Source organism: Hakea prostrata, chromosome 8 (assembly GCF_041222555.1).
Source record: "Hakea prostrata isolate BN-2017 chromosome 8, UWA_Hpros_2, whole genome shotgun sequence".
NCBI classification, from domain to species: domain Eukaryota; kingdom Viridiplantae; phylum Streptophyta; class Magnoliopsida; order Proteales; family Proteaceae; genus Hakea; species Hakea prostrata.
The window spans coordinates 19,779,387-19,795,582 of NC_142607.1; the positions used below are offsets into that span (position 1 = coordinate 19,779,387).

The window sequence follows — 16,196 nt, forward strand, 5'->3', positions numbered from 1 at the left end:
TCATTTTCCGCACTCTGATTATATTCTTGTTTTGAACCTTGTTTATAATATTAAACCTTGATTATTTCCTGTTTATGATTATGTTATTGTATATGTGGGAGGATGATTTCCTCTGTAAAATCCAGCTTTTACCTAACCTTGACCCGACCCGGTCATTGTTATGTTTGTAGGTCCAAAGACCCGAAGTGGTGGTAGGAGGGACTTATGGGCCCTACTGGTTGATGACGTAATGTCAGGATTCCAGTTTATGGACATTGATGATGCTGCTCCTTCCTTGAGCACATTACCAGTGCTAAGTTAGAATCTGCGCACTGATGAAGAGCGAGACAGTTGAAATAGCAAACGGACTCCTGTGCATAATCCGAAGGTACTCCCTGAAACTAGACCTCTTGAGTGAACTGTAGGAGAAAACCCCATGCAATTTGACCTTGTATAGCCCTCCAAGTCCGCACCTAAAGTTGCTGAACTATTCTGTAAAATTTCTGCAGAGATTGTTTTGGTCGATACTATTGGTCGATACCATCGACCAAAGGTATCGACCAACAAGTCTGCTGAGCCCAGATTTAAAGATTCTTGGAATATTCTTTTCTATTTATTTATTCCTCGAGACTGGAGCCCTATTCTCGCGTTTTTAACATCTGGGAACGTGAGAGAGCCTCCCAAGAACTCCTCCTTGGTAGTGGTGAAGCATCTTCTTCATCAATCATTGCCAACCACTTATTCCTACTTTCTTGTTCCACTTTAAAGGTATGACTCTCTCTCCTAATCACTTTCTCGCTCATCTTTTCTCTATTTTACTGTTGGGACCATGGTCAAGGTGCTGCAACCTTGCATCCACCTTGCCATGAACCTTCTAAACCCCATACAATGATGTTTTCACCGATATGACTATGATTGATTCACCTCATGATCATTGACTACACATTTCCATGAGTTATTGCTTACCAACATGCTTTATTTACCAAAACTGAGATGAAGCTCGTGATTAACCTAATCTATACCTTGCATATGTGCTCCATGTTACTTCTAAACGATTCCCTACCTAATCCCCCATGTTTTCCCCTAATTTGCATTGAGTTATAGTCAATGCTATGATCTACAACTCTTAACCTTAATATGTCAATTTGGGGATTTCCAAATGGACCATTGGATTATGAAAGTTTCTTGATAATTAGTGTCCCCATGTTGTGCTTAGACTATCCTCCAAGTTTCATGTCAATCCGAGACCCGGAAGACCAAATCTGGGCAAGAATCTGAAAAGCCAGCTTGCTGTCCTGGAATTGATTTGGTCGATACTATTGGTCGATACTATCGACCAAATGTATCGACCAATAGAGTTGCTGTCAGCAACTTTTGCCCAGTTCTGATTCGTTTGATCTCCGATTGTTCTGATTTCTTCTCTAACCTTTCATATATGTTTGTTTAGGACTTTAAGACTATTTGGGCCACTGCTTGTGATCTTGGACCATTCTCTTCTCCGATTCAAGGTAAGGATAGTTATCGATGTAATTACCTAGGATATGGAAATCTTGACTTGGTATTCCTAACCTAGTAAATATAGTTTCTATTTCATATTCTTATCGTGTTAGACTTGCTACATATGTCTTTTAACAGTAGCTTTGTGTTTACATTATATTACTTCAATGTTTTATCATGTTTATCAATTTCAATATATGATGACTTATGTCAATGTCATGAATTGAATGTTTATTATGACGTTGTATCTTGTGAACTGATATGATGAACTTGGGCATGTGATTGCTTAAGTATAACTTGGGATTGAGGGGTACCCTACTGGTGCTTCTGTCCTTGGACATCGGAGGGAATAGTATGGGATGTTCTCCGAAGGTGTCCATTGACGCTTTCCCGGGTTATTGAATGACATGCATAGGATTTGTCTAGATGTATGGCTAGGATGTCCCTATCATATCAGACCCGATTCGGAAGGGCATTGAGACCGAACAACCCGTGGTAGTAGTGTGGATTTGTGGGCGCTCAAGACCGGTATCCACTCCGTGAGAGGACATGAATTGCATTACGGTTACCCGAAAGGGGCCATTTATTGGTAGGGTTACAAACGGCTAGACTTGGGCTCACGGGCACTCAAGACCGGTGAAATGATCCGTGAGAGGGACGTGAGAGCTTCCCGTTTACCATTTGTGGATGACCAATAGGGTTGATGAGTCCGGTGAGTAATATCCGTGACTCTAGTGTGAAGGATACCGGAAAGGATCCCGAGAGGGGAGGAATGGAAGTATCTGGAACTGGCATGATATGATTAAGTAGATGACTTGCATTGGGCTAGGCTATACCCTGACATGCGCCAATACTTAGACCAAACAGTGATGTGAGAGAGCGGTGACCGAAACCCCCAACCATGGATTTGTCCGAGAGGGATGCAGGACCCAATTCCCCCGGTGATGAGTGATCGAGACTACCTAAAGAAGTATGGTTCTATGACTTAAAGCATGTCTACCATAGATGACCAGCATACTTAGAATAAAGTCATATTGCATTATATGCCTCATATCATCTGCATCATTTTATGATTATCTTGTGGTTTATGTGTGGTGGGATAACTTCCTTGTTGAGTTCTTTTGAACTCATTCCTTTTCTGTTGCAATATTTTGTCAGGCTATTCTACAGGTGATTACTCTGATGGCACCCTCCCTGAGGCGGACCCAGATACCTCATACTACCATCCGGAGGCTGGCTACGTTGAAGACTTCGGTGACCATACCGAAGAAGATTACCAGGCGTACCAGGGTTAGCCCCGGAGTTGTATGGGAGCAGTCATGTTGGGTCTCCATGGTCCTCAACTTTGAAGAAGATATATTTATTATGGAGGAGACTTATGAGTAGTTACCCCTTCTTTTGTGACAGTATACTTAGAATAATTGTAATAACTTTAACTTACCTTTATAACTTGAGACTTGTACTTGACTAAATTTTGACCTCACTTCCGTTTGGTGAAGGAGTGGATTCCGCCCACTACCTTCTTAATTTATCTGATTTGATATTTATTTCCGCACTCTGATTATGTCTGACACCTTATTTCTGAATTCCATGATCATTCATTGTTAGTTTATGATTATTATCTGTTCATGATTGTATTATCGTCGATGTGGATTATGTGGTCCCTGAACTATGGATCTTCGGGGCTGTGGATCACATCCTGGGTATGCCAGATAGGGTACCGGCTGGGTGGATGTGACATCCTCGATACTTGATCTTCGGGGCTGTGGATCACACTCTCGAGTATGCCAGTTAGGGTACCGGCTGGGAGGATGTGACACAAATAACTAGACTTGGGCTCACGGGCGCTCGAGACCGGTGAGTTATATCCGTGAGAGGACATGAGAGCTTCCCGTCTACTATTTGTGGATGACCAATAGGGTTGGTGAGTCCATATTTGAGAGAGTCGGATACGTTGACTCTAGTGTGAAGGATACCAGAAAGGATCCCGAGAGGGGAGGAATGGATGTATCTGGATCTGACATGATACGACTGAGTAGATGACTTCCATTGGGATAGGCTTTACCTTAACATGCGCCAATACTTAGACCAAATGGTGATGTGAGAGAGCGGTGACGGAAACCCCAGCCATGGATTGTCCAAGATGGATGCAGGACCCATTTCCAACTGGAGCCGAGTGATTTGTGACCTACCCAAAGAAGTATGGTGCTATGACTTAAAGCATGTCTACCATAGAGACTAGCATGTATAGAGTTAGAATCATATTTGCATCATCTATTTCATATCATCTTGCATTATGTTATGTTTGGTATCATGTGACTTATGTATTATGGAATAACTGCCTTGCTGAGTTCTCTCGAACTCATTCCTTTCTATGGAATTGTTTTGTTAGATTACTCTACAGGTGTTGAAGAATCTAATGGCTCCTTCATCGAGACGGACCCTGATGCCTTATACTAATGCAATCTTGTGTAGAGTATTCAGGTCTTCACTCACAGGGGCAGCACAGAAGTGGTTCTTGAACCTTCCTTCAGGAAGAATTGCTGATTTTGAAGAACTAGTTCGAAAATTCATCAGACGGTTCCAAAGTGGGATTCAAACCAAGAAGACCGAGGATACCCTATTCACAGTCAAGCAAGGAAGGAAGGAAGGAAGGAATGAATCTATTCGAGACTACATGCAAAGGTTCAAAAGAGCTACTATGGAGATCAAGAACTTGGACGAACAAGTAGCCAAAACAGCTCTCTTCACAGGCCTTTCCAACATACGGCTTTTGGAATTGCTATTACACGATATGCATGCCACATATGCTGAACTTGTACAGAGATGTCAAAAGTAGGCTAAAGTGACAGAGATCCTTGATGCTCACCAAGGAGAAATAAAGGCTGTTTATAAAGAACAAAAGGCTTCTGAAAAAGGCCAAGGTTCGAAGGCGCTGAATAACTAAAAAGGGTGAATGACATGTTAGGGATGGAGGCAGCGTTCACCCGACATTTGGAGTTTAAACAATTGAATACCACATGGTCAGAGATCTTAATGAAAATTAAAGATTAAGACATCTTGAAATGGCCACCAAAGATGATAGCAAAACATGGAGAAAGGAATATGGGAAATTATTGTTGTTTCCATAAAGATTATGGACATTACATGAATGAATGCAGACATCTGAAGGTGGACATTGAGAGGCTAATATCCTAGGGACACTTGTCCAACTTTGTGAAGGGCTGAGGCGATGATTGGGAACAAAGAGCCACTGGTGAAAAAATAAGGGAGCACTTGGGAAGCAGAGATCATCGGACCGAAGCACCCTAATCCAAGAAAGGAAAAGAGATCGTGGGAGCCAGCCGATCCCCGATCCTTACAATATTAGAGGGCCTAGAACCCGAATCCCTCTGAAAATTGAAGGCCAAGTCCAAATTTGTATGCTCGGAAGAGGCAGAAAAAAGAAGAGACCGAATGTGGAGGAGAGTATCACATTCAGTGAAGATGACGAAAGAGGCGAATGCACACCCCATGATGATGCGATCATGATCAAGGTTGAGATCAGCTGTCGGGAGGTACACAAGGTACTAGTAGATACGGGATCTTCTGTAGATCTTTTTTCATATGAAGCATATCAGAAATTGAAGATGGAGCAGGATTTGCTGAAACCATCTTCTACTCACTTGTATGGATTCGTTGGATCTTCCACAATTGTAAAGGGATCAATATAACTGGACCTTACAGTTGGAAATTTCCCCAAAGAAACAAATGTTCAAGTAAACTTCTTAGTTGTTCCGGAGCTTCCAGCATACAATGTCATACTCAGGAGGCCATCCCTTACAAAGTTAGGAGCAGTGGTGTCAACCAAGCATATGAAGATCAAATTCCCAATTGATAAAGGGATAGGAGAGGTAACTTTTGATCAGAAAACCTCTAGATAGTGCTACGTTTTGTACTTGAAGGATAAAGTTGGGCCTAGAAAAGCCACTGCTCTATCAATTGAGGTTCGTGATGTTGGGAGGAAGATATAATGCAAAGGCCCGAACCTGTTGAAAAGTTAGAACGAATCCAATTGGACACAAATGATGAGGGAAGAACAACCTTCATCGGGTCAAAGCAAATAGAGGACTTCAAAGAAGAATCGAAGGGTTTCCTTTAGAAGAATATTGATGTGTTCACATAGTCGGAAGATGACATGCCTGGTATAGACCGATCAGTGGCAGAACACAATTTGTGGATAGACCCTAAAGCCAAACCTGTGATATAGAGAAGTAGAAATATAAGTCATTATTAGCAGACATTTCCAGGTTCGAGTTCCCTCATAATGTCAGGCTCCCAACCTTCTCTCCATTTGATGGGTTTGGAGATCCTATTGCCCATATAAGTCATTATCAGCAAACAATAAAAAGTTGTATTAGGTGGTGCGTACATCCATCCATTTCCTTTTATGGTTAATCCTTCTCTACTTCGGGGTAATCACTAGATTTTCTCTTTAACTAAGATTTAATGACAATTCGCACCTCCATCAATTCTAAATACTTCTATTTTATCCTCTAGAGAATTTTTTATAGGGTAATTAACGTAAGCTTTTCTTTGATAAAAAAAGGTTATGATTTGTATGATAGGGTTATGTACCAAAGCTAATACATGGCCCAACGTGAAAAAGGTAGCGATAGCTTTGTCCGAGTTTTGCCTAGTTAAAAAGTCCAGACAGCCTTATTAAGACACGAGTTGGGAAGTTGGGTGCACACTAACTAAAAACCTGCAAGACAAGGCCAAAATCAATCCATCATGACAAAAAGTTATATGTTGACCTGTCATGTCAAATTTGTTTTTTCGCCACTTCTATTAGCCCAATTATGCTCTTTCGGAGTGTCATGATGTTCTTTCATTGGAACTTTTATTCATCCTGGCCAATTTATATGTACCTTGACTAGATCATTAGGGTAGTTGTATAATTGTTTAAATATATAGCAGGACTTCACCTCAAACCCAAGATAATTCGAGCTCTTCATTTCATATTATGAGGTGGTGATCTCTGCCAACTGGGTCAACCCCTGAAGTTGAGTGTCATGATACTGTTAGCATAAAGAATAACCCAAAAAATTAGATTCTTAGCCTCATTCTTTGTGTTTTATTTCATCATGAATAGCTAGTTGTGTAAGTTTTGGTCTTAATGATGCCAAGTCAATATAATCCATCTTGCGCCTAAATGGCGGAGCTTTTAGCCATGGAAACAGGAAGATTCCTATATTGGTGTTAGATACAACTCAGAATTGAGTATCTCACTCACCTTGACTCGCTCTAGCTAATGCAACCTCTACAACTTTTTTGCTTATGTCTTGTAAACATAGAACAATTATATAAAATTATCTACTCCTATTTCTTTGTCAAGATCAAAGTAAGGGTTAGATGTCTTACTAGCTTGACCTAGACACCCTGATTTCTCCTACAAAGAAGAGAGAGAGAGAGAGAGAGAGAGAGAGAGAGAGAGAGAGAGAGAGAGAGAGAGAGAGAGAGAGAGAGAGAGAGAGAGAGAGAGAGAGAGAGAGTCGATCAATTATAACTCCATGAACAAATCCCACTTCACCAAAAATTCCACTCGATCAATTATAACTCAATGAACAAATCCCATTTCACCAAAAATTCTAAGAAATGAACATTTTCCAAGACACCATGGAGTTAATGTTTTTATTTTCTCTTATCATTCTTCTCGGAGATGTTAATGGCTTGGCCCATTCACTTGCACAGGAGGTGGCATACGTCAAAAGCCGGACTTACAAGTCTGTACCAACCTCTTCATTTATTACTAGCTGAGACATTAAAATAGTTAAGAAATTGATATATGATAATTAGAACTACGCACTACTAATCGATTAAATTTCAGGCTAATTCAGAAAGCTATGTGGCAAATCTTGGTGCCCATCGAAGCCCCCCCCAACACACACACACACACAAAGAAAAAACCTAATGAAAGTTGCCCAACGTATGGTGAGTACCACTGAAACAACTTTTTTTTTTTTTTTCTTTTTGTCAATCCCACTTTATTTCAGAGTACTCATTAAATTGCTTCACCAAAAAAAGGAGCAAACAATGAGTGCCAAACAATGTGCAAGAATGGTTGTGAAAGTCGTAATTAGATAACCCTCCTTTCAACCTCAAACACTGCCTTATAGACACAGATATTTAACAATTCAGTTGCATTTCACGCCCATCCTCAGTATTTAGAAGCAAACTGAATTAAATTGTTGATAGCGTTTCAACCATTCCTTGTAATAGTATTCAAAGCATCCGATTTTGCCTCCTATCATTAAGCCCATATATAAATAAAACCATATATAAGACAAGATCATAAGCCCATATATAAATAAAACCCACTAATTAACACCTTGCCCATCTGTCTTCCTTCCATCTTAATAATAATAAGAGAACTTTAAAAACCATCAGTGTTTCTTTCTTCGAAAAAAAATATGGCTGCCACGGTAACTACAATCTCTACAGCCGTCCTCCTCCTCCTCCTTCCACTGGCAATCTCAGCCGCCAGCAAGAATTTCATCATTACCAATTGCAAGACAACATTGTATCCTGACGTCTACATCGCAAAAGTCATGCCCAGAGCACTCATGATTGAAGAAAGTCCATCCAGTCTAGTTAGGGTGGCTCTAAAAGAGAGCTTTTCTAGTGCAACAACTGTCAATGGTCTCCTTTCAAAGAAACCCAGATCTGATAAGGTTATAAAGGACTGTGTGGACACCTATGGAGACGCCATTGATCAGATGGACAAGTCAACTCTTACACTGAATGGAACGCTCGACATTGTAGCCATTGACAACTTGAAGACTTGGATGAGTGCAACACTGACAAACGAGGATACATGTGAGGAGGGATTGGAATCAGTGAAATCAGATTTACTTGGTCTTGTGGTGGAAGGCAAGAAGTTGATAAGCATTACCCTTACCTTCATCAATAAGTTAGCTTGATTATAGTTTATCTCTCGAGCCTAGCCTATTTTGCGTGATGCTTCTGGATAAAATTTGTTTTCTCAAAAAATAAGAGAAGAAAACACCTTATAGGGTAGATTCTGGCCACATGATTTCATTGTGGTATCTGATGTCGTAGTAATTTATAAATTTAGTTGAGGTTTTGCAAAGCGAAGTGTTGATTACTCGAATGGACTCTCTATGGATATAATTGCCTCAATTCACTGTTGTGTAATTTATTTTCAAATATAAGAAATAAAATTGCAATACAATTAGAATTTGAAGATCCTTAGGTCATTTTGGGAACATAATGTAGTCGTGGCACAAATCTTCAATAGAAAAGGTGTAGTCACACTGTTAGTGTTGCCTTTATTTAGGTTACTGATGCACCAAACCATCAAGGGTTGTTCCTTGGAACCACCACCAACAAGATAAAAACCTCCAACTAGAAGATGAAGCATTTCTTGTACTCCATCCTAGAGAGCCAAAAGTTACAGCGCAACACTCAAAATAAACCCAAAAATGTAAAGAGACATTACAAGAAAGTAAATAAGAACGCAATGCGTGTGTGCGTACAATATGAAATACATAGCATACAAGGATGGAGTTGGGTTTATATTGGTCAAAAACCACACCTTACATCACCTGAGCTCCTCATGGTGATGAATTAGGCCATTAACCAACCATAACCCCACTTAAGTAGAGAAGCAATTCCCTACTATTGGAGAATTAATAACCTTGTCCCTCTGCACGAATGCAGAATAGATCACCTTCACACAACCTTCCCTTCTAAGTGAAGAATCAATTTCCATATTCCACTCAAGGCTATGAATAGGAGTTAATCTATTCAAATTATGTTTACCCCATTGATGATAATGGCCATGAATGGTTATGAGGATAACCTAGGGTTGAATGTGTGTTGATTCCGTCCGATAAAAAGAAGTCCACCTCATCACATATGACAAAAATCATTGTGGCTCTCATATGAATTCCAATTCATATTCTTCGGCACTACTCATGGCTCAAATTTCAGTCTAATTCAAAAAGTTATGCGGCAAATCCTGGTGCCCACTAAGAAGTTCATTAAGAAGAGGACTCAACGCAATGCCTATGGGAAAATTGCTAATAAAAAGTTGTATAAGGTGTGGTGTGTATATGCATCAATTTCCTTTTATGGTTAATCCTTCTTTGCTTCGGGTTATCATTAGATTTTCTCTTAATCTAAGATTTAATTACAATTCACACCTCCGTCCGTTGTAAATACTTCTCTTTTATCCTCTAGAGAATTTTTTATAAGGTAATTAGCATAAGCTTTTCTTTGACCAAAAAAGTTATGATTTTTATGATAGGGTTATGTACAAAAGCTAATACATGGCGCAACTTGAAAAAGGCAGCGATAGCTTTGTCGGAGTTTTGCCTAGTTAAAAAGTCTAGACAGCCCTATTAAGGCACATGTTGGGAAGTTGGGTGACACTAACTGAAAACCCGCATGTTAAGGCCAAAAATCAATCCATCATGACAAAAAGTTATATGTTGACCTGTCATGTTAAATTTGTTTTTTTGCCACTTCTATTAGCCCAATTATGCTCTTTTGGAGTGTCATGATGTTCTTTCATTGGAACTTTTATTCATCTTGGCCAATTTCTATGTACCTTAACTAAATTATTATGGTAGTTGTATAATTGTTTAAATATATAGCATGACTTTGCCTCCGACCCAAGATGATTCGAGCTCTTCATTTAATAATATGAACTGGTGATCTCTGCCAATTGGGTCAAAAGCTGTGGTTGAGTGTCATGATACTGTTAGCTTAAATATTGACCCAAAAAATTAGATTCTTAGCCTCATTTTTTGTGTTTTATTTCATCATGAATTGCTAGTTGTGTAAGTTTTGGTCTTAATGATGCCAAGTTATTATAATCCATCTTGAGCATAAATGGCAGAGTTTTTAGCCATGGAAATAGGAACAATTATATAAAATTATCTACTCCCATTTCCCTGTCAAGATCAAAGTTAAGGTTAGATGTCTTACTAGCTTGACCTAGACACCCGATTTCTCCTCCAAAGAAAAGAAAGAAAAAGAGAGAGAGAGAGAGAGAGAGAGAGAGAGAGAGAGAGAGAACAAAGATTGAATATTTAGCATTAAGATCAGAGTTTTATGAAACTCACCACAACTCGATCAATTATAACTCCATGAACAAATCCTACTTCACCAAAAATTCTAAGAATGCAACGTTTTCCCATACACCTTGGAGTTGATGTTTGTATTTTCTCTTTTCTTTCCTCCTAGATATGTTATTGGCTTGGCCCATTCACTTGCACAGGAGGTGGCATTCGTCACAAGCTGGACTTACAAGTTGGTATCAACCTCTTCATTTATAACTAGCTTTGACAATAAAATTGACCCGAAATTGATATATGATCTTTAGAAATAGGCACTAGTCATCGATTAAATTTCAGGCTAATTCAGAAAGCTATGTGGCAAATCTTGGTGCCCATAGAAGCACCCCCCCCAACACACACACACACACACACACAAAGAAAAAACCTAGTGAAAGTTGACCAACGTATGGTGAGTACCACCACCACTTGTTTTCTTCTTCTTCTTTTTTTTTTACTTAATCCCACTTTATTTCATAGGGCTCCTTAAATTGGTTCCAAAAAAGAAGAAAAAAACAATGAGTGCCTAACAATGTGCAAGAATAGTTGTGAAAGTCGTAATCAGACAACCCTCATTTCAACCTCAAACATTGCCCTTCTTGTTAATGTTAAAGACAGATATTTAACAATTCAGTTGCATTTCACGTCCATCCTCACTATCTAGAAGCAAACTGAATTAAGTTGTTGATAGCGTTTCAACCATTCCTTGTAATAGTATTCAAAGCATCCGCTTTTGCCTCCTATCATTGAGATCTCTACCAGAAAGGTAGACAAGATCAGAAGCTCATGTATAAATAAAACCCCGCTCATTAACTCCTTGCCCATCTGTCTTCCTTCCATCTTAATAATAATAAGAGAACTTTAAAAATCATCAGTGTTTCTTTCTTTGAAAAAAAAGATGGCTGCCATGGCAACTACAATCTCTACAGCTATCCTCCTCCTCCTTCTTCCACTGGCAACCTCAGCCGCCAGCAAGGATTTCATCATTACCAATTGCAAGACAACATTGTATCCTGACGTCTGCATCGCAAAACTCATGCCCAGAGCACTCATGATTGAAGAAAGTCCATCCAGTCTAGTTAGGGTGGCCCTCAAAGAGAGCTTTTCTAGTGCAACAACTGTCAATGGTCTCCTTTCAAAGAAACCCAGATCTGATAAGGTTATAAAGGACTGTGTGGACACCTATGGAGACGCCATTGATCAGATGGACAAGTCAACTCTTACACTGAATGGAACGCTCGACATTGTAGCCATTGACAACTTGAAGACTTGGATGAGTGCAGCACTGACAAACGAGGATACATGTGAGGAGGGATTGGAATCAGTGAAATCAGATTTACTTGGTCTTGTGGTGGAAGGCAAGAAGTTGATAAGCATTACCCTTACCTTCATCAATAAGTTAGCTTGATTATAGTTTATCTCTCGAGCCTAGCCTATTTTGCGTGCTGCTTCTGGATAAAATTTGTTTTCTCAAAAAATAAGAGAAGAAAACACCTTATAGGGTAGATTCTGGCCACATGATTTCATTATGGTATCTGATATCGTAGTAATTTATAAATTTAGTTGAGGTTTTGCAAAGCAAAGTGTTGATTACTCGAATGGACTCTCTGTGGATATAATTGCCTCAATTCATTGTTGTGTAATTTATTTTCAAATATAAGAAATGAATATGCAATACAATTAGAATTTGAAGATTCTTAGCTCATTTTGAGAACATAATGTAGTAATAGCACAAATCTTCAATAGAAATGGTGTAGTCACATCGTTAGTGTTGCCTTTAATTAAGTTACTGATGCACCATACCGTCAAGGGTTGTTCCTTGGCACCACCACCAACAAGAAAAATACCTCCAAATAGAAGATGAAGGATTTCTTGTACTCCATCCAAGAGAGCCAAAAGTTACAGCACAACACTCAAAATAAACCCATAAGTGAAAAGAGACATTGCAAGAAAGTAAATAAGAACACAATGCATGTGTGCGTACAGTATGAATTACATAGCATACAAGGATGGAGTTGGGTTTATATTGGTCAAAAACCACACCTTACATCACCTGAGCTCCTCATGGTGATGAATTAGGCCATTAACCTACCATACCCCCACTTAAGTAGAGAAGCAATTCCCTACTATTGGGGAATTAATAACCTGGTGCCCTCTCCACTAATGCGGAATAAATCACCTTCAGACAACCTTCCCTTCTAAGTGGAGAATCAATTTCCATATTCCACTCAAGGCTATGAATAGGAGTTAATCTATTCAAATTATGGTTACCCCATTGATGATAATGGCCATGAATGGTTATGAGGATAACCAAGGCTTGAATGTGTGTTGATTCCGTCCGATAAAAAGAAGTCCACCTCATCACATATGACAAAAATATTTACGGCTCTCATATGAATTCCAATTTATATTCTTCGGCACTACTCATGGCTCAAATTTCAGTCTAATTCAAAAAGTTATGCGGCAAATCCTGGTGCCCACTAAGAAGTTCATTAAGAAGAGGACTCAACGCAATGCGCATGGGAGAATAGCTAATAAAAAGTTGTATAAGGTGTGGTGTGTACATGCATCCATTTCCTTTTATGGTTAATCCTTCTTTGCTTCGGGTAATCAATAAGTTTTCACTTTATCTAAGATTTAATGACAATTCGCACCTCCGTCCATTGTAAATACTTCTCTTTTATCCTCTAGAGAATTTTTTATAGGGTAATTAACATAATCTTTTCTTTGACCAAAAAAAGTTATGATTTTTATGTTAGGGTTATGTACAAAAGCTAATACATGGCGCAACTTGAAAAAGGCAGCGATAGCTTTGTCGGAGTTTTGCCTAGTTAAAAAGTCCAGACAGCCCTATTAAGGCACAAGTTGGGAAGTTTGGCGACACTAAATGAAAACCCGCAAGTCAAGGCCAAAAATCAATCCATCATGACAAAAAGTTATATGTTGACCTGTCATGTCAAAAAAAATTTTTTTGCCACTTCTATTAGCCCAATTATGCTCTTTTGGAGTGTCATGATGTTCTTGCGTTGGAACTTTTATTCATCTTGGCCAATTTATGCATAGTTTGACTAAATCATTATGGTAGTTGTATAATTGTTTAAATATATAGCTGGATTTTGCCTCCGACCCAAGATGATTCGAGCTCTTCATTTAATAATATGAATTGGTGATCTCTGCCAACTGGGTCGAAAGCCGTGTGGTTGAGTGTCATGATACTGTTAGCTTAAATATTGACCCAAAAAAAGAGATTCTTAGCCTCATTTTTTGTGTTTTATTTCTTCATGAATAGTTAGTTGTGTAAGTTTTGGTCTTAATGATGCCAAGTTATTATAATCCATCTTGAGCATAAATGGCAGAGTTTTTTGCCATGGAAATAGGAACAATTATATAAAATTATCTACTCCCATTTCCCTGTCAAGATCAAAGTAAAGGTTAGATGTCTTACTAGCTTGACCTAGACACCCCGATTTCTCCTCCAAAGAAGAGAGAGAGAGAGTGTGTAAAATCCAGCTTTTACCTAACCTTGACCCGACCCGGACATTGTTGTGTTTGTAGGTCCGAAGACCCGAAGTGGTGGTAGAAGGGACTTATGGGCCATACTAGTTGATGACGTGGTGTCGGAACTCCAGTCTATGGACATTGATGATGTTGCTCCTTCCTTGAGCACATTATTAGTGTTAAGTTATAATCTGCGGACTGATGAAGAGTGAGATATTTGAGATATCAAACAGACTCCTATGCACAATCCGAAGGTACTCCCTGAAACTAGACTTCTTGAGTGAACTATAGGAGAAAACCTCATGCAATTTAACCTTGTATAGCACTCCAAGTCCACACCTAAAGTTTCTGAACTATTCTGAAAAATTCTGCAGAAACATGTATTGGTCGATACTATCGACCCAATGTATCAACCAACAGTGTTGCTGAGCCCAAGTTTAAAGATTCTCTGGAATATTCTTCACTCTATTTATTTATTTCTAGAGATTGGATCCCTATTCCAACAAATGCAACATCTGAGAACGTGGAAAAGCCTCTCAAGAACTTCTCCTTGGTAATGGTGAAGCATCTTCTCCATTAATCATTGCCAACCACTCACTTCCACTCTCTTGCTCTACTCTCAAGGTATGACTCTCTCTCCTAGTCACTTTCTCACTCATCTTTTCTCTTATTTTACTGTTGGGACCATGGCCAAGGTGCTGTAATCATTGTCAACCACTCACTTCCACTCTCTTGCTCTACTCTCAAGGTATGACTCTCTCTCCTAGTCACTTTCTCACTCATCTTTTCTCTTATTTTACTGTTGGGACCATGGCCAAGGTGCTGCAACCTTGCAAACACCTTGCCATGAGTCTTCTATACCTTATACATTGATGTTTTCTCTGATCTTGCTATGATTTACTTACCTCTTGATCATTAACCATGCATTTCCATGATTTATTGCTCACCAACTTGCTTTATTTACCAAAACTGAGATGAAGCCTATGATTAACCTAATCTATACCTTGCATATGATTTCAATATTGCTCCTAAGTGATTCCCTACCTAATCCACTATGTTTTTCCCCCAATTTGCATTAAGATATAGCCAATGCCATGATTAACAACTCTTGACCTTGACATACCAATTTGGGGATTTCTAAATGGACCATTGGATTATGTTAATTCCTTGATAATTAGTGTCTCTATATTGTGCTTAGACTGTTCCCCAAGTTTCGTATCGATCCGAGACCCAGAAGACCAAATTTGGGCCAAAACCCAAAAAGCCAGCTTGCTGTCCGAGATTCTTTTGGTTGATGCTTGTTGGTCGATACTATCGACCCAATGTATCGACCAACAGAGTTGTTGTCAGCAACTTTTGCCTAGTTTTGATTCGTTCGATCTCTGATTGTTCTGATTTCTTCTCTAATCCTTCATATATGCTTGTTTAGGGTTTTAAGACTAGTTGGGCCACTTGCGTGTGATCTTGGACCATCTTCTTCTCCAATTTAAGGTAAGGATAGTTATCGACATAATTACATAGGATGTGAAATTTTGACTTGGTGTTCCTAACCTAATGAACATAGTCTCTATCTCATATTCTTATCATGTTAGACTTATTACATATGTCTTTCAACAGTAGCTTTGTGTTTACATTAGTTTTATTTCAATGTCTTATTATATTTATCAATTTCAATATATGATGAATTATGTCAATGTCATGAATCGAATGTTTACTATGATGTTGTATCTTGTGAATTGATATGATGAACTTGGGCATGTGATTGCTTAAGTATAACTTGGAATTGAGGAGTACCCTACTGGTGCTTCTGTCCTTGGACATCGGAGGGAATAGTATGGGATGTTCTCCGAAGATGTCCATCGACGCTTTCCCGGGTTATTGGATGACATACATAGGACTTGTCTAGTGGCGTTTGGCTAGGATGTCCCTATCATATTAGACCCGAATCAGAAGGGCATTGAGACCGAACAACCCATGGTAGTAGTGTGGATTTGTGAGCGCTCAAGACCGGTAACCACCCCGTGGGAGGACATAAATTGCATTGCGGTTACCCGAAAGGGGCCATTTATTGGTAGGGTTGCAAATGGCTAGACTTGGGCT

The 16,196-nt window shown here is 39.2% G+C and overlaps 2 protein-coding genes across 2 annotated transcripts; both read left to right on the forward strand.

Annotated features, from left to right (window-relative positions):
- The first annotated feature begins 7,928 nt into the window (after positions 1-7,928).
- On the forward strand, positions 7,929-8,438 carry LOC149007394 (21 kDa protein-like). The gene has a single exon (XM_089167051.1). The coding sequence runs from the start codon at positions 7,929-7,931 to the stop codon at positions 8,436-8,438; it is 510 nt and encodes a 169-aa protein (XP_089023177.1).
- Positions 8,439-11,496: 3,058 nt separating this feature from the next.
- Positions 11,497-12,006, forward strand: LOC149007395 (21 kDa protein-like). The gene has a single exon (XM_089167052.1). The coding sequence runs from the start codon at positions 11,497-11,499 to the stop codon at positions 12,004-12,006; it is 510 nt and encodes a 169-aa protein (XP_089023178.1).
- The last annotated feature ends 4,190 nt before the right edge of the window (positions 12,007-16,196 follow it).

Excerpts from the sequence above, each read along its gene's own strand:
- LOC149007395 (XM_089167052.1), top strand. The coding sequence starts at position 11,497 with ATGGCTGCCATGGCAACTACAATCTCTACAGCTATCCTCCTCCTCCTT.
- LOC149007394 (XM_089167051.1), top strand. The coding sequence starts at position 7,929 with ATGGCTGCCACGGTAACTACAATCTCTACAGCCGTCCTCCTCCTCCTC.